Source organism: Enhydra lutris, unplaced genomic scaffold (genome assembly GCF_002288905.1).
Source record: "Enhydra lutris kenyoni isolate GAN:26980312 unplaced genomic scaffold, ASM228890v2 scaffoldscaffold3, whole genome shotgun sequence".
Classification (NCBI taxonomy): domain Eukaryota; kingdom Metazoa; phylum Chordata; class Mammalia; order Carnivora; family Mustelidae; genus Enhydra; species Enhydra lutris.
The window spans coordinates 21501466-21518636 of record NW_019154087.1 but is presented as its reverse complement, the minus strand read 5'-3'; the positions used below and the strand labels follow the sequence as shown (position 1 = coordinate 21518636).

The 17171-nt window shown below is 39.6% G+C and overlaps 1 protein-coding gene across 2 annotated transcripts in view; it reads right to left on the bottom strand.

Annotated features, from left to right (window-relative positions):
* Nucleotides 1-4749, bottom strand: part of LOC111157025 (collagen type XXV alpha 1 chain) — a 492475-nt gene extending 487726 nt beyond the window's left edge. For both annotated transcript variants that reach the window (XM_022518228.1, XM_022518236.1), the window contains exons 1-2: nt 4453-4749; nt 3304-3373 (exon numbers count right to left, since the gene is read on the bottom strand). In XM_022518228.1, coding sequence (XP_022373936.1) covers nt 3304-3373; nt 4453-4749 — 367 coding nt within the window. The remainder of the gene's footprint in view (nt 1-3303; nt 3374-4452) is intronic.
* Nucleotides 4750-17171: the final 12422 nt, after the last annotated feature.

Sequence of the window (17171 nt, the reverse complement as noted above, 5' to 3'; positions counted from 1 at the left end):
ATTTTTTTAAATTCAGACACTTAAAATGGGTAAATATAAATTATACTTTAATAAAGCTGTTAAAAAGTAAGTGTGAAAATGAGTCAGACAGTTGAAGCACTTCTTTTAGAAAATATTTGGTATCAAAACGGTAAAGACATAACCTCATACTCTTTTAAGAGCAAATTCTATCTACTTCCATCATGGTTTACCTACAAGGCCAAAAGTTTTTCCTTCAAATTTGGTAAAAATAATTTAGTAGACTAACACAAAAATGTGCAAAGAACCAGTCTCCATTGATGTAGCACTAAGAGATATTGACTCATTTGATTATCTGCATGAATACATCTACAGATATATTTGCTTAATTAAGCATAGTATTCTCATCCAAAACCTGCCATTAACTAGCCATTTCCAGGGCTCAGCTTTTCCACCTGTATCATGTGCCCCCATGGACCAGATTAGAGTTAAGTAGTATACAATACATTAAAAAGAATAATTTTTTTTAAAAAAAAAAGAATAATAACTGCTATCATCTAATGAATAACCACAAAGAAGCCACATTTTAGGTAAATTATCAATCTCTGAGGAAGGTAGTATAAGCCACTTTTTTGCAGGTGAGGAACCTAGAACATGACAAGTTTGACCACAACCCCACGGTTATTGAGTGATAGACCCAAGATTCCAACCCTGTCTAGTTCCAAAACCTATATTCATTCTCTATAGTTCATTAGACTTTGTGCTTTTGATTTTGTCACATGTGGGCATGAATCCTGACCCTGCCTTAACTATGCTAAGTCAGTCACCCTCTCTGAGTCCAGTTTCTCCACCTGTAAATAGAAATTACTAATACTTAACTCTGAAGGTTTTTGAGAAGAGTAAATGAGAGTCCTTCCCCTACAATTATAAACCATCCAAGAATAGTCTTTCCCATCCCTCTCCCACAAAAGTTCCTTCCTTTGTTTAAAAAAAAAAAAAAAGGAAAAAGTATAAATTCTAAGACTTCCTTATAGCCTACCTGGATAGACCTCACTGGGACTGAGTTCTAGCAAGAGCAATTAAAGTGAACACAAACAACACAGCACTAGACCTTTGCTATCAGTCCTTGGCTCTGTGATGGAGACTGTCAACAAGAGTGTCAACTTCAAGGGGTGGGCATCTGTCCACAGGAACTGAGCTGAGGTCACAGACTTGTCTCACTCTGCCCTACAAACAGATGTCTGGGTGACAACTCTTAGTCACTGCAAACCAGGGTTAAAGCCAAACCAGGTGGGAAGCTCTGTATCTCCTTCTAATCCGCTTGGCCAGGCCTTTCATTCCCTAAGACAATACCTGACTGACCATAATTCAAAATAACTAGTTTTCCCCCAGAGTACTATTTTCAACATAATGCTTTTATTTTTATGATGTCTAATTATTCCACAAGCAGAAAAGAGTATATCTATGGTAGTGATTTGTTTAGCAGGAAACCTGTTTGATTTTGCAGTTCAGAATGCACACCTTCAAACGTTTACCTTCAAGTAACCTGGTGAAAACTGATGTAATGTGGAGCTCTAGTGGTGGCAAGAAAGTAAAGCAGCCATTAGTGAGAGCCAAAAAAAAGCCAAGGAAATCACCATTTATCATTTATTTATGTTATTATGGCAAAATTACCACTTATTCTTAAACTAATATGTTAAGAAGAAAAGGGTTCAAAATTATATTCCAAGATAACATAAGGTAAACTCTAACTGTAATGGCTTCCCTCCAGATTACAAATTAGACCTCAATAACTTACATCAAACATCCTGAAGCAGATTTCACCACAAAAAAACAACTCAGTGTTGTGGTTGTCACTTTTCTGCTTTTTACCAAGTTCACTAAGAATCCTATTAATCAAACACTAGGTATTTTTCACATAGCTAACAAGAATACTGTATACAGAAAATTCTGGACTCTAAGTGGTATGATCAGTGAAGTACTGTACCAACTGTCTTGGGAATTTAAATAATCCCTAGAGGCTGATGAGATTGTTGGAAGTTAATTCCTGCACTAGAAAAGTGCCTTCCTTGAATTTCTAACTTCTGAGGTCTTTCCCAACTCAAAACAACCAAGAATGTCCAATATTAACTCTTTGTTTTCTTGTTATCTAATATATATGTCTTCTCAATTGAAAGGGCTTCCTTAAAAAAAAAATACAGCTCCATTATTGTCAACAATGTAGCAGAACATAAATAAAATTTTTATACATACAACCAGGAGTTGACATTTGAAACTTCTAAACATGGTGCCTGGTTTAGCTGTGTCAAGATAAGTTATCATGAGAAAAAATAAAAACCTCAGAATATGAAAAAAATACAGGATCTAGCCTTTCTGCATATAAGTATCTAAGGTATCATGTTCCTGAACATTAAAGAAAATGTAACAGACTCATTTTTCTATAAGTGATGATGGAAAAAATGAAAATGCTCATAAATGCATTAATGACATTTATCTGAAATAAAAATCTCAAGACTCATGGGAGATTTTCATGGCTTCTATCAGTTCAATCCACTAGATGTTTTTCAGTGGACACATTCAGTGACTCCTAAACTGTCAGATCTACAGTTGACTGACTACCAAGCCTCAGAGGTCTGTGAATGTAGATTTAATGATTACACCGGGGTTTTTATTCATTGATGTCTCTCTTCTTCATCCTTCTGTTAATATGCTGTCATTAGTCCAGTTCCCTAGCGCTCATAGAAAAATGAAAAGATATAACGGCTTTTTCTGAGACATCATCAAGAACACAATGTTTGAAATGAGAAGCTCAAGATAAAAAATTAATTTCCTTTTAGCCCTCATCGTTAGCTATAGGGTAGGAGAGAGAACATTTCTGATAGAAAAGAATAAAAGCAGGTGTGGAAGTTAAGGTAATTTACTAACATAACCGTATGTCAAAGGGAACAAATGGAAATCTGTACTAATGCAATATTGGCCACCAGGGAATTCAGAATCTAACATGTTCTGCAGTCCTTCTCACCACAGACATGAAAACTGAATAAAAAGGAAGAATATTTTTCAATCTGTGAGTCCAAGAACTTTGTCCTTGCATGCCATCTTGCCTGTATTTTCCGTGGTGATTATCTCCCCTGCTTTCCCATAACAGGCCTCGGTATGCTGCTTCAAATAATATTTGGGGCTTTATTTGCCATTCTTTTGACTGAGACATGCTGATTTTATTAAAGTCAGTTGGGCCTGCATTCTTTCTTTACTATTATTACAGGTAGACTTGACAGATACCGGACTTCGGTTTTAAAAATGCTCTGCTAGGGAGGAAACCTTGTGAAATAAGTTCCATTTTACCTGCTGGGCAGTTGCACTCTGAAGGTGCTTCTCTTGCAATTCTTATTTTAGCCATTTGTTCATAGGATTTCTGTAGGAAAAGAAGAGGTATTATCATCAGTAGCATGGTAGAGAAATGGATTCTTCAGGAACTCTCTGGCCATATGCTTGATTCACCAGCATTTGAGAGCCTGCATAACTAACATTTACATATGTACTTGGACTTTAGTCAAAAGGTAACAGTACCCAAGCCCTAAAAAAAGAAATGACTACTGACACTGTATCGAGACTGCTGGACTTACACAATATCTTCCTCCATTCCTCAACCACCACTGCCCTCCTCTTTCTCCCTCAGCTCAAGCACATGCAGTCAATGCAAAAACCCAGCTTTAACACGCTCTAGTTTTAGGTAAGCTATGGGCTTTAAAATAGCCACTATCTTATACATGAAGGTCAACTGCTTATCACACTGCACAGCAACCACTGCCAAAGAGCCTCTCTGTTCGAAGAGCAAGTTCCAGAAAACCCCCTCACTCTAGTCTAATGCTGCCCCTGGTTGTGATAAATGTAACCTAGATTCCTTTCAACTCTCAACTGTAATGGCTCTACATGCATTAACACCACTACCATTACATCCTTCATTAAAAAAAATGAAGCTGCATTTTTTTTTCTTTTTAAATACTGAATACGAAAACATTTCATGTGGGAAATAATCAACCTAAAAACCACATATAGGACTATTTCACTTTTAAAAGTGATTACCATTTGTGTATTAATAACACCTATGACACTAACCTTCTTATAACATATGAAGGACATAACCTATGTTATCTCGGGAAGGAATATTTTCCACAAGATTGGAAAAGATTCTTACGTCACTTTAGAAAACTAAAGAGATAAAATGCCACCCTGCCATTCTGGCCACCCTCACCTCTTTCAGTCCTTCCTATTTGTTCAGCATGCAAACATTAAGAGTGAGGGAAGATGATAGAGACACAGAGGGTGATATCAAAGGATGTGCATATACAAATATACGCTACAGGGGCATAGATGGTCGCCTAGCGTATGCACACCCAGCCACACCAAGTATGCATATAGTAAGGGTAGAGGCCGGTCCTGTACACGCGTGCAAGATATTATCCACGTGCAAAATACCCCAGCCTTTCACACCTGAGCCAGAAGTTGCTCCACTTTCTCTTGCACCATTGCTTTGAGCTGATCCAGGCCATCGGGAAGCAGATGGATGGAAGGGTCCCCTTTTGAGGATTCGAGAACAGCGATCCTCGCCTGGAGGTCGTTGGTTTTCACCCCCAGGTACAGACAAGACATCACGGCCACCACCGACAGAAGGGCCGACAGGGCGGTGCAGGGGGGCACGGTCCAGGCACAACGCTGCCTGGCGGGGCTCGGGTCCTCGGAGCCTGGCTCCCGACCCCCACCTTTCCCTGCATGCTTTTTCACCAGCATCGTAGAGGGATCAGCTGCCTCGGCTTCGCCTCCCACTCTCTACCACTTCCAAGAATCTTGAAAGGAAAGAAGAAGGACGATTCCTCCAAAGTTCAGTCTAGGCGGCTGCACAACTAGTTGGCGGAGATCGGGCGCGCAGATGGAGCTCCGCTTTCCTCAGCGCCGACACCAGCAGACGTGGACCATCCTCTCCGCTTTCTTGAAAAGCACCCTCAGTCCGAGGACTGGTGGCAAAAAGGTAAAAACTGGAATGAAACCCTCCCGGCTGGCCCTCCTGGCCCCTCAGAGGACGGACACCTCGGAAGGGGTCCTCGAGAACGGCCGCCCAGGGTCCAAGGGACAGCGCAAGAGGCGCAGCGAGGGGCCGCCGCTTGCCTTCGCCACCGAGCCCCCGACCTGTTGCGTCTCCGTTAGTTTGCCTTATTTCTACCTATTCAGTGCCTTTCCGCAAGCCGACCTGTTTGCCACCTAGATTCAGCTCCAGGCAGAAAGGCTGAGAGAGACCGCGAGAGCGCCTCGCCAAAGGGATGGCTAAGGGGGGGAAACAGGAAAACGAAATAACCTAAGGAGCAAATTCGAGTGGCGAGGCTCAAGTCGCGGCTGCCCGAAGTATCTCCGCAGCCTCGCGTGTGCGAGCCTTAAATACCCTTCGGGATGCTCCTGTGTGAGTGTGTGTGAGTGCGCGCGCGCTCCGAGCGCGACGTTCCTCCCCCGACCCCCTCCCGGCGCCCGGCCTCCCGCCCCGGGCTCCTGCAGCATTGCGCCCCCCTTCCCAAGCCCCGGCAGAAGCCCGCCTCATTAGCATAATGTATTCACCTTCGCCCTGCCCGCGGGCTCAGCCGGAGACCTCCAAGGGGGCGGAGAGCTCGGGAGGGAGCTGAGCGGGAGGTCTTCATTAGCATAATATATGCAAATAGCGGAAGCGGCCGCCGTGATTGGAGGGGAGCCTGGCGACCCCTCCCCCTCCACGGAGTAACTTCAGCGTCCCCTAAGGCCACATCTCCCGCCTGGGCCGGGGGCCGACGCGGGGTCTACTGTGGGGAAGGCGGTAACTCTGGTTTATCCTGACGCGGCCCAGCGCCCCTTCTTTATTCCTGTTAAATATGGAGAAATGGCCTCCGGGAGGGAAGAAGCGAAGCGGAAAGCTCTAGCTCTGTACATCTTCACTCAAAAGCAGCAGCGGGAGCTGTTGCGATCTCGCTCTGGTGCAACCTTTCCCCCTCTCCTCCCTCACTTCCCCACATGTCCCGAGGCGAAGTGTCTGACTGACTCCTGAGGTAAACGTCCCCACTTCCCTTCTCTTCCCAAGGCCGCGCTGTAGAGTCTCCGACTAGGGGAAGTTTTCTCTCCCCTCCCCCAGTTTCCTTCTGTCTTGATGGGGCTGAGTCTCCTCCCCGCTCGGTGTTCTAGTCTGTACTAGGGTGCTAATGCTTTTTCCTGATTCCCCGTTTTGTGGGATTGAAAAAGGGAGCGTGGAGGTACACACATTTCTCAGGATTTAGGAAAGGACTGAAGAATGAGGTCAATTTTTCCTCTTACCTGACTCTCCGCCCTCTGGATCAAATTACAAGTTCTCGAAAGGGATTTTTGAAAGTAGGTAATAAGTAGCATTTTACATCTAATTGATTTGGGGGGGGGGGGGAATTCTCATCTTTTACTCCAAAGAAGTCTCTTCTTATCTCCTCCTCCCCACGGGAAATACCATATATTTTTCTTATCCTTCTTAATCAAGCTAATGTCAGGTCGATGCTCACTAATGTAAGCAAGGAAATACTGCGCCTAGCTCGTCTTTCACAGATGTAAAGAATACTGCTAGGTATGAAGCAGGCTAAAGATGTTTCAGCTTTTGTTGATGGAAATACAGAAACGAAAAAGGAGTAGGGGAGGAAACAGACACAACATTGAAGGAAAACAGTGAATTGTGTTATAAAAGCAAAAGCCAAAATTCCTCACAGTTGTATTACACAGTAGTCTGAAAGGGTGGTCCCAGACTGACAACATCATCACCTGAGAGCTTATGCAAAATTCAAATTCTGGGACCCCTCCCTACACCTACTAAATCAGAAACCACGAGTATTAATGATTCAAAAACAGAGATCTGTGTTATAAGGAGTCCTCCTAATGATTTTGATGCAAACTTAAGCTTGAGAACCACTGGTGTAACACTTTACAAAATTGTTTCAAATAATTTTCTTATTTGAACCTCATAACCCTGTGATACCAGTAAGGAATTATTGGCCCCATTTTATAGATAAGGAAACAATTTTCAAGTCACATTTAATTGTGATTAAACGTGTTTCCAAGTAATAGCACCCAAGGACTAGGTACAAATTTTTTTAATATGTCAACTCTTTCTGATTTTCCAATTACCTCTCTAACCATTCCTTGGTCTCCTTTGTGGTTGTTTTCCTCTGCCTGTTTTCTAAATGTTTGGTGCTCCTTAGATCTTTATCTTGTACCATCTTCTAACTTTGTACACAATCTCCGGTGGTGCTCTCAATTACCATCCATAAACTGATGAGTAATCAATACATATTGTAAGCCCAAACCCCCTTCTCAAGCTCAGACCTTTATAGCCAATTGCCTGTTTGCTAGTTCCATCTGGATATCTCATAAGCAATTCAATTTAACCTGAATCTTACCTCCAACCCCTACTTTTTCCTTTGTTTCCCATCTCACTAAATGGAGTTGCCATCGATGCAGTGTACCCAAGCCAAAATACCACCAATAACCCTTGACTTCTGCCTTGCCCTCCTCTCCTCATCTACCTTAATTCCTTCAATACTTTCTATTGTCCTTAGGATAGAAATAATATACCTTACAAATCACCACCTGGTGCCTGTCATCTCACCTTCCTCACAGCTCATCTTCCCCCTCACACTCTCCATGCCAGCTTCTCTAATGGAAGTACGGAGATAGAGAATGAAGAACTTCCTTTGGGGTAAGTCACTGGTCTTTTGAAATTTCAGTGGAAAGGCTATTTTCTGTGTTGACTGATGTTGACAGTAGGTCACATATTTAATTTGGATGATGCAGTGTCCTTATATCATGCTTTATGGAAACTGGCCATGAGAAGGTCCATTAACAGCTCTTTCAACCTCTCAGAATGGTCAGATCTTAGTAGAGAGATAGAGTTGGAATTTTGTGGATTTGGGATCTTTAATCAGAGGATTAATTTTGCTCTATTTCTTTGGTGGGCACAATATAATAAAGTACAATAAAGAAATGTACTTTAGCACTAATATTTCAAAACCCAGTAGATTTTCTGCATCAAGCCCAGAGAAGGCATGGATCAAGAAAGCTCTGGGGATCTAAACCCATATTATTCTATAGATTCATCAGAGCCCAGTTGTTGTTTTGGTTCCTATGTGGGAAAGGATTCAAAAAGTAAAAATAGCACTAAAAATGATACAGTCCAGCTGACTCTGATTTGCCTGAGACTCATATCAGTAGTAAGAAAAGGCAAGCAGCTGGTTGCAGAATAGGTATGTGATTGGAAGAATAAAGATGTCCACATCCTATCCCCCAAAACCTGTAAATGGGGAATGTTTGGATTTGCAGATGTGATTAAATTAAGAATCTTGAGTTGGGGGCTGCCTAGGTGACTCAGTCGGTTAAGCGGCTGCCTTTGGCTCATGATCATGATCCCAGGGTCTTTGAATCTTGAGATGGGGAGATTTTCTTCTACCATGTGGGTGGCCCAGTGTAACCACCAGGGTCCTGATAGGGAAGAGAGTCTCACAGAGAGAGATGTGACCGTAGAAGCAGAGGTCAGAGTGATATGAATACTAGTTTCAAAGATGGAAGCAAAAGAATATGGCAGTCCCTAGAAGCTGAAAAAGTCAAGAAACAGATTTTGCCCTAGAACCTCCCGGAATATAGCCTTCCTAACCCTTTGATTTTAGAACTTCTGACCACTAGAACTATAATTAATATGTTTGTGTTTTTCAAAACCCTGAGTATGTTACAGCAGCCATAGGACACTAGTAGAATCTTAATCACAAGAAATCAGTCTGCATCTGCTACAGCATCATAAGCACTGTTATAACCACTATAATGCCCTGTAACTCAAGCAGACCCTGTAATAACTGTCCCTGTCTCTCAAATGTTTATGCATTCCTATTTTACTGACATGCCCATTGGGAAAGAATTAGAGATATATGCGTTCTCCTATGACATGTAAAATTAGGATGCCCACTATTGAAGCATTTTTTTTTTCTTAAACTGAGACCTCAAGCCACTTAAGAGTTTTTTTTTTTCTTTTTTTTTTTAAAGATTTTATTTATTTGTCAGAGAGAGAGAGGGAGAGAGAGCGAGCACAGGCAGACAGAATGGCAGGCAGAGGCAGAGGGAGAAGCAGGCTCCCTGACAAGCAAGGAGCCCGATGTGGGACTCGATCCCAGGACGCTGGGATCATGACCTGAGCCGAAGGCAGCTGCTTAACCAACTGAGCCACCCAGGCGTCCCCTATTGAAGCATTTTAAACAAAATATAATATGTTCTATTTCTTTGATGCCTCCCATTGGTGCAACTCAAAAATAATAAACCAGTCAAGTTGTAAAGCTGCTCTCATCCCTCCTCCCTATTGTTAGCCCAGCCACGATCATGACCCAGGACTCAATATTACTGCTAGCACTACTGTTACCAATTTCCAGGCCCCCGAAAAAAAGAGATAAACAGAATTCTGACAGAGAAACATGGCAGGAAGTTGAAGTGAGAAAGAAGGTGACCAGGAGAAAACAAAAATGAGGAAGATATAAGGGCTTTTTAAGTGGTTTTTGTTGTTGTTGTTGTTGTTGTTGTTGTTGTTATTGTTTTTAGAAAAGGCATCATCCACTCCTATTTCCCTCTAAAAGGCTCATCAATAGAGGTTATATAGGATGGAGGTGAATTAACACATACTCAAAATTTCAATGTCTTATGTGTATTTTTTTTAAATATTTATTTATTTTTTGAGAGAGAGCAGGCAGGTGCTCCTACCAGCAGGCAGGGAGTAGCAGAGACTCTCAAGCAGATTCCCCACCCCAAGTGAGGAGCCCCATCCAGGACTTGATCTCATGACCCCAAGATCATGACCAGAGCTGAAATCAAGAGTTGGCCTTCAACCAAATGAGCCACACAGGCCCTCTCCAGTGTCTTATGTGTATTTAGAAAGATTCCCTGACCAAAATAAATAGCTGGAATTATCATGTTATGATGTTTTTAGGTATTAATTATGTGACAGAAAAGTATTTCACTTAGTTAGAAAATGTCTTTTAGCACTACTAATTTTTAAGGCTAATTTGGTTCCTAAGACCACCATTTTAACCAAAGTTCGCCACCACAGTTCTCCAACAGAAAGTAAATGTATGAGGCAATTTGTGACCATCTTTGTACACCCACAACCACCCGCTGTGTGCCTTAATAAAGAAAATGGTGGAATAAATTATGTGTTGTATTGAGCATGCTATTTCATAAACTTCAGATAAGAATGTGCTCCCAGGGAAACATCTTTTAAGAAGACAACGTTTCCCAAATAGAATGGAGTAGGCAGTAAAGTGAATTTAGAAGATGCAGTTCTCCCACAGCCAGGCAAATTTCAATAAATCATAAACAAATTATAAATATCTTAAGGAGTAGAAGAGCAGAAGAGTAGGATTTGGCTCTAGTGACAGGCTGAAAAATTCCCTTTCAGACAGATCAAGGAACTGATCCCATTTACACAAGCCTAGTTAAGCAAGGGGTTTACAGCTATATGAATCCAATAATCTAGATGATACAAGCCCTCCAAAATCCCATTCCTCTCCACAGAGTCAGTTTAATGTTTGTTTGTTTTCTGTTTTTGTTTTGTTTTATTTGGAGAGAGGAGATGATCTTCTTCTCAAACCTTAAATAACAAGATAATAACAGATTTCCCCAAAATATGCTAGTTTAATTGTTGGTTCTAACCAAAGCAACTTTTCACTGAATTTACCAAATCAACCTTGTGTTGTAATGCTATGTGGATAGAACATAAACGTTTGTAGCATTGATTCAGATCATTGTTACAAGCACAGACCCTAAGGCCAGACGTCCTGGTTCATAAGCCACCTCTGCCATTGAATAACCGTGGGACTGGGGACAAGTTACTTAAACTTTTCTGTGCCTCTATTTTCTCATCTATAAAACAAATATAACAGTACTCTATTGCAGTGAATAAATGGGGTGATATGTGTAAAGCATCACAATGCCTAATATTAAGTATGATGTAAATCTCCAAATCAAGGAGACAGACAGTAACAAATATAACAAATGTGGAGCAACGGGAACTCTCACACACTCTAGAATGGAAATTTGCACAAGCACTTTAGAAAACTGCTTGGCATAATCCACAGGACCAAACGTACACAAACCCTTTGTGGAAGGATTTTAAAGGGAATAACAGTAAAAGTCTGAATCTAGAAAGCTCTGTCAGTAGATGCCACATGACCTTCTGGGAGACTTCAGATGAGGATTCAAAGGAGAATGAGGAAAATGTCCTTGGAAATTATGAGGAAATAGATTCTCATTACATAGTAGCAGACGTTGCAACACTATTGTCCATGGTAAAATGGAAACTAGAAAAATGTTCTTAATGAAGTGTGTGACTTAGCCAAGAAGATTCCATTCAGAACACTGAAGATGCTACCAGGTTTCTTCTTACTGTGTGTAGTAAAATATAAAAGGAGATAGGTGCAGTAAAGGAATGACTCTTAAACAAAAAGAAAGTCAGGAATTGTTGCAACAGACATTTTTCATTCTCTCCAGGTGACAAGTGATACTAATATTAAGAAATAGCTTTTGGATAAAACCAAATCCAGAAACTCTCAGAAAAACAGAAAAGCTGAGTATACTATCTTTTGTTAAGATCTCAGAAATATGTAAAGTGAGACCTCAGAGAGCTGTTTAACCAAGCAATAGAGCATATACAAAGTTTAGAATGCTATCCCTTAGTGAACTAAATGTAAACCCAAGGGAGAATGTGACTTATCTCAGTGGAATGAATCCCGATAATATTTATAAGAGACCAACAAACCTTTAAAGAAAATTATACTGGAGAAAACATCAGCTTGAACTGAAAGAAGAGGGACAATATAAAAGAAGAAGAGGCCTTTAGACTCTAAAATCTCTACAGTTGGGAGGCAGGCTAAGAAAACTGTGGAGCTGAAAATACAGGATATATTTCATGATAAAGAGAAAATAACTCAGAGCACAGAGCCAAAGGGTCAAAAGGCAGAGCCAAAAGTTATGGAGAATCATTACCAGGAAGAAATAAACCTCAGCCCTAATCAAAGAACTTCTGATATATGCCCAGGTGAATTACAGAAGCTCTGTGAACCAGTGGTTCCTGGTGATATTTTTTTTCCACTTTTAATTAAATAAGGAAGACTAAAGCAGGTATTCTATGCCTGTCCCACTGTTATATGTTGGGCAGATATGGGGTGGATAACTTGTTTCTTTAGTTCACAGGGCTTCATATGGAAAGTAACTGTACTTAAAGAGAGGAACTTGAGGTTCCTCATCAATGAACCACACCTGGAGGGCCTCATTCACACCTGGATCTGATTAGGTAATAAACTCTTTGACTTCAAGCTGATGTTGTTATACAATGTGAATTTGGAGGTCAGTAGAGGATGAGTGTGTTTCTCTGCCTCTGAGGAAAGTAAGTCATCGTGTCATGAACACATTCAAACAGCCTAAGAAGAAACCCATATGGGGAGGAACAGAAGCTTCTTGTCAATTGCTCGCACCAACTTGCCAAACATGTGGATGAAATGGATCCTCCTGCGCCTTTTAAGCCTTCAGACAATGGAAGTGCCAGCTAATGTTTTAAATGAAACTTCATGAAAGATCTAGAACAAGAAGTACCCAGCTAAACTGCTCCCAGTTCCTCAACCACAAAAACTGTGAGATAATAAATGTTTATTATTTTAAGCCACTTTGGGGGATAATTAATTTTTAAATGATAGATAACTAATATACCACATCCTGAATATAATGCTTCATTTCCCTTGCATTTCTTTAATTTTACCATATACATATATCTTCATAATCAACTTAGAATTTAGTTTATGTGTTTCTTAATTTCATATACATGTAGTATTTGTATAAATATGTTACTTTTATCAACATTGTATTTGAAGGATCTATTCAAGTTGTAACTCTCTTCAAATAATTTTACTACTGTACATAGGCTACTGTAAGATTATACCACCTGTATTTGTCCATTCTTCTGTTAATGGATTTTGGGTGTCTCTTTTTTTTTTTCCTTTTTCCCCTCCATTTCAAGTAATGCCACTATAAGCATTCTTCTGTACATCTATTTTTACACAGGTACAAGAATTAATCGAGGCAATTATATTAGTTATCTCTTGTACAAGAAATTTTCCCCAAACTTAGCAGCTTAAAACAACACAATTTTATTATTTCACAGTCTCTGTATAACAGGAATTTGAAAATGACTTAGCTGGATGTTTCTTGCTCAGAGTCTCTCATGAAGTTGCAAACTGGGGCTGTAGTCATCTGAAGGCTTGACTAGGACTGGAGAATCTTCAAAGATGACTCACTTCCATAGCTCATTCACATGGCAAGAAGTTTTAATTTTTTTCTGACTCTTCTAGGAGACTGCAGTTCCTGGTAACTTGGGTCTCTCTAAAGGTTTTTTTGGATATCCCTATGGCATGGCATTTAGCTTCCCTGCAAAGCAAGTGATCCAAGAAAGAGGGTAAGGAAGAAACTTGATTGCCTTTTATCACCACTCTTGGAAGTCACACACTGTCATTTCCACCATATCTATTCATTAGAAGTGAATCACTAAGTCTAGCCCCTCCTCAAAGGGCTGAGGACTAAGCCCCACCTATTATAGGGAGGACTATCAAAGAATTTGTAGGCATATTTTGAAACTACCAGAGGTATATTTCTACTTCATAGAATGTATATATCATCAACTTTGGTAGATAAGCTATTGTACCAATTTATATACCAACTATCAATACATTACAGTTTCCCTTGCTTCATACCCTCACCACAGTGGGCACCGTACACTTTTATTATTTGCTTATCTTCACATACTCTAATAAATCTATATTGACATTTCAGCAAGACTAGCAAAATTAACTCAATTACAACACTTATTTCATTGCATTGAATAAAGACCAGAAGATGATGACGGAGTGAGACACGTGGATAACATGAACATCTGGAGAAAATGTACTACAGAAAGGGGGAATAAGCTACGGCCCTGAAGTGGTTGTATATGTAGTGTCTTTGAGGAAAAGCAAGGAGGTCAACGTAGCAGGAATAGAGTAAGCAAAGGGAGAGAAGTAGGGATGATGTTAGAGAGATGACAGGGTGGAAGACAGATCATAGAGGACCTTCTAGAGCTTTACAGAAAGTTCTATTGGACGATGGAGAGCCATATTTGGGAGCCATCAGTAGGTAAATCAATGCTTCTCAATTTTGGCTGCAAATTGAAATCACTTGGATTCTATGCAGCCTTGATTCTCACTTGAGTTCTTCAGCTCTACTGAATGGTCCCTCAGGGCCTCTCCCTCTGCATTTAGTCTCTTTGTGTGGTCTTTTCACATAGTCTCTCCAGCAGGGTAGCTGGGCTTCTTCTCAAAGAGCAATGTCATTTCTACCACATGTTATTGGTTAAAGCAAGTCTTCTGGCCAACACTTTTTCAAGGGGAGGGGACTTCACAATGGCATGAATACTGGAGACATGGTTCCCTGGGGGCCATCACTCCAACAGAGTACCACAAAGGAAAGTATGGACACTAAAGGTGTGAAGGACAATGAAAAGATGCCAAAATGGATGGGTTGTAGATCGCAGTAGAAGATTTGTTGGAATGAGTCCACTTAAAGCAGTGAGATGGAAAATTAGGAAGTGGCATGTGGATAGTGGAATACTTGATATAAGGTAAGTATTAAAGTTATTGGTAATGGCAGTGTCTGGGGCAGTATGTTCACAGTCCTGGTGGCACATTAGAAATAATGAATGATGCTCAGGTCATATCCCAGGAGATTTTGATAGAATTAGGCTGGAAGAGGACTGTCATTGATGTCCCTTAAATTCTCCCTAGCTCATCTAATTGAGAGCTAATTCTAATTCTAATCGAGGACTACTGATCTAGAATATGACCTTGGATACAAATGGCTGAGGTAAGCTGTACAAAAAAAAAAAAAATCATCAGGTTAAATAAAAATCTTAGACACAGAGGTATTAGAATAATCATCTGCATGGACATTGAAATTATTAAAAAAAAAAAATTTGAAGGGAGCAGTGACAGAGACTGGTAAGCACAGGGCTAAAATATTCAAAGAAAGAGAATGAGAACTCCAGGTTTCCAGTTTGTGCATGAGTGATGGTGCCATTGACAGAAATGAAGAAACATGGCAGAAAAAAACTTATTTGTAGAGAAAAAGTTCAGATTTTTAGAAAAATAATATAAAGATATAATATGTCTTGAATAACTGGATATCCACAGGCAAAAGAATGAAATTGGGCCCACTTCATATCATATTAAAAAGATTAACCCAAAATAATTAAAGACCTAAATCCATAAAGTCTTTAGAAGAAACATTGTGATGAATCTTCATGACCTTGGTTTGGGCAATGATTTCTTAGATACAATAGTAATAGCACAAGCAACAAAAGAAAAATAGATGTATTTGGCTTCATCAAAATTTAAAACTTTTGTGTTTCAAAGATCAAAGACAATCCACAAAATGAGAGAAAATATTTACAAACTGTGTATCTGATAAGGGGTTTGCATTTGGAGAATACAAAGAATTCTCACATCTCAATAATATAAAGGTAAATAACCCAATTTAAAAATGAACAAAGAATCTGAATAGATATTTTTCCAACAAAGATACATAAATGGCAAATAAATACATGAAAAGATGTACAACATCATTAGCCATTAGGGAAACATTTATCAAAACTGCAACAAGATACTACTTCACACTCACTGAGATGGCTATAACAAAAAATAGAGAAAATAACAAGTGTCATCAAGGATGTGGAGAAAAATTGGAAACTTCATACACTCCTAATGGGAATGCAAAATAGTAAAGCCAATTGGGAAGAGCCTGGCAGTTCTTCAAGAACTTAAACATTAAAAAAAAAAAAAAAAAAAAAAAAGTAAGCTCAACACAGAGTTACCATATGACCCAGCAATTCTCCTAAGCATTCCCCAAGAGAACTGCCAACATGTGTCTACACAAAAACTTTTTACATGTGTGTTTATAGCAGCATTATTTGTAATAGCCAATATGTGGAAACAACACAAATGCCCATCAATGAATAAATGAATAAAATATGGTATATTCATACAATGGAATATTATTCAGCCGTAAAAGAAATGAAGTATTTGATACATGCCACAATGCAGATGAACCACAAAAACATCATGTTAAGTGAAAGAAGCCAGACACAAAAGGTCACATATTCTATGACTCTTTATATAATATATCCAGAATAGGCAAATCCATAGAGACCAAACATGTATTAGTAGTTATCAGAAGATGGGATGAGAAAAAAGGAGAAGTAACTACTTCATGGGCATAGGGTGATGAAAAAGTTCTGAAACTAGAGAGAGGTGATGATGGCACAACACTGTGAATACCCCAAATGACACTGAACTATACACTTCAAAATGGCTGTGTATTTTGGAATTTTACCTCAGTTTTTTAAAAACTTTATTATTAAATCTCTCTTTCCATTAAACCAAGTATCCAACAGATTGAGAACATTAAGATCATAGAAATTTAGCATCTCATTCATAGAATATATCTACAACAGACATGTATAAAAACTGAAATATAATATGCAGCTAGAGTTTATAATCTTGGGGGGAGGGAAATTTTTTTAAATAAACTTTATTTAGTTCTCCCAACATGATATGTTTGGCATGTTATTCTAAAATCCCCAAATAATTATCATTAAAGGCAAAAGTGCTTGTTTGTGGAAAGCATATAATTTTTCTGGGAGCACATTGACATCACAAAGAATATTTGAGGTCTCACTTCTTGAGATGTAATTTCCTATAATTGAAAGAAGATATTTAGCTCATTGCTAATGGGATATACATGTTCTTACTCTTGTCACTAACGTGTCTGGATCTCAGACATAATTAAATGAATTCCTGGAACTTAGTATTAAATGAAAATCTTTGCAAGTGGGGAGAATGTGACATCAGAAAGGGTCTGGCAGTGGGCTGTGGGCTAAGATCCAGGCAGGCTATATATTTTAATCACCTCATTTATTCCATTTTCCAGGCCACCCATTATATAGATAACTATTAAACATCTTGAATCTGAATAGGAAATTTCTCTGATTTAGCAATCCAAGTCTTACCACAAGACCGATGTTAAGTACAGTTTTGTCAAGGTGAGTTGGCTACTCTCATGTTATCATA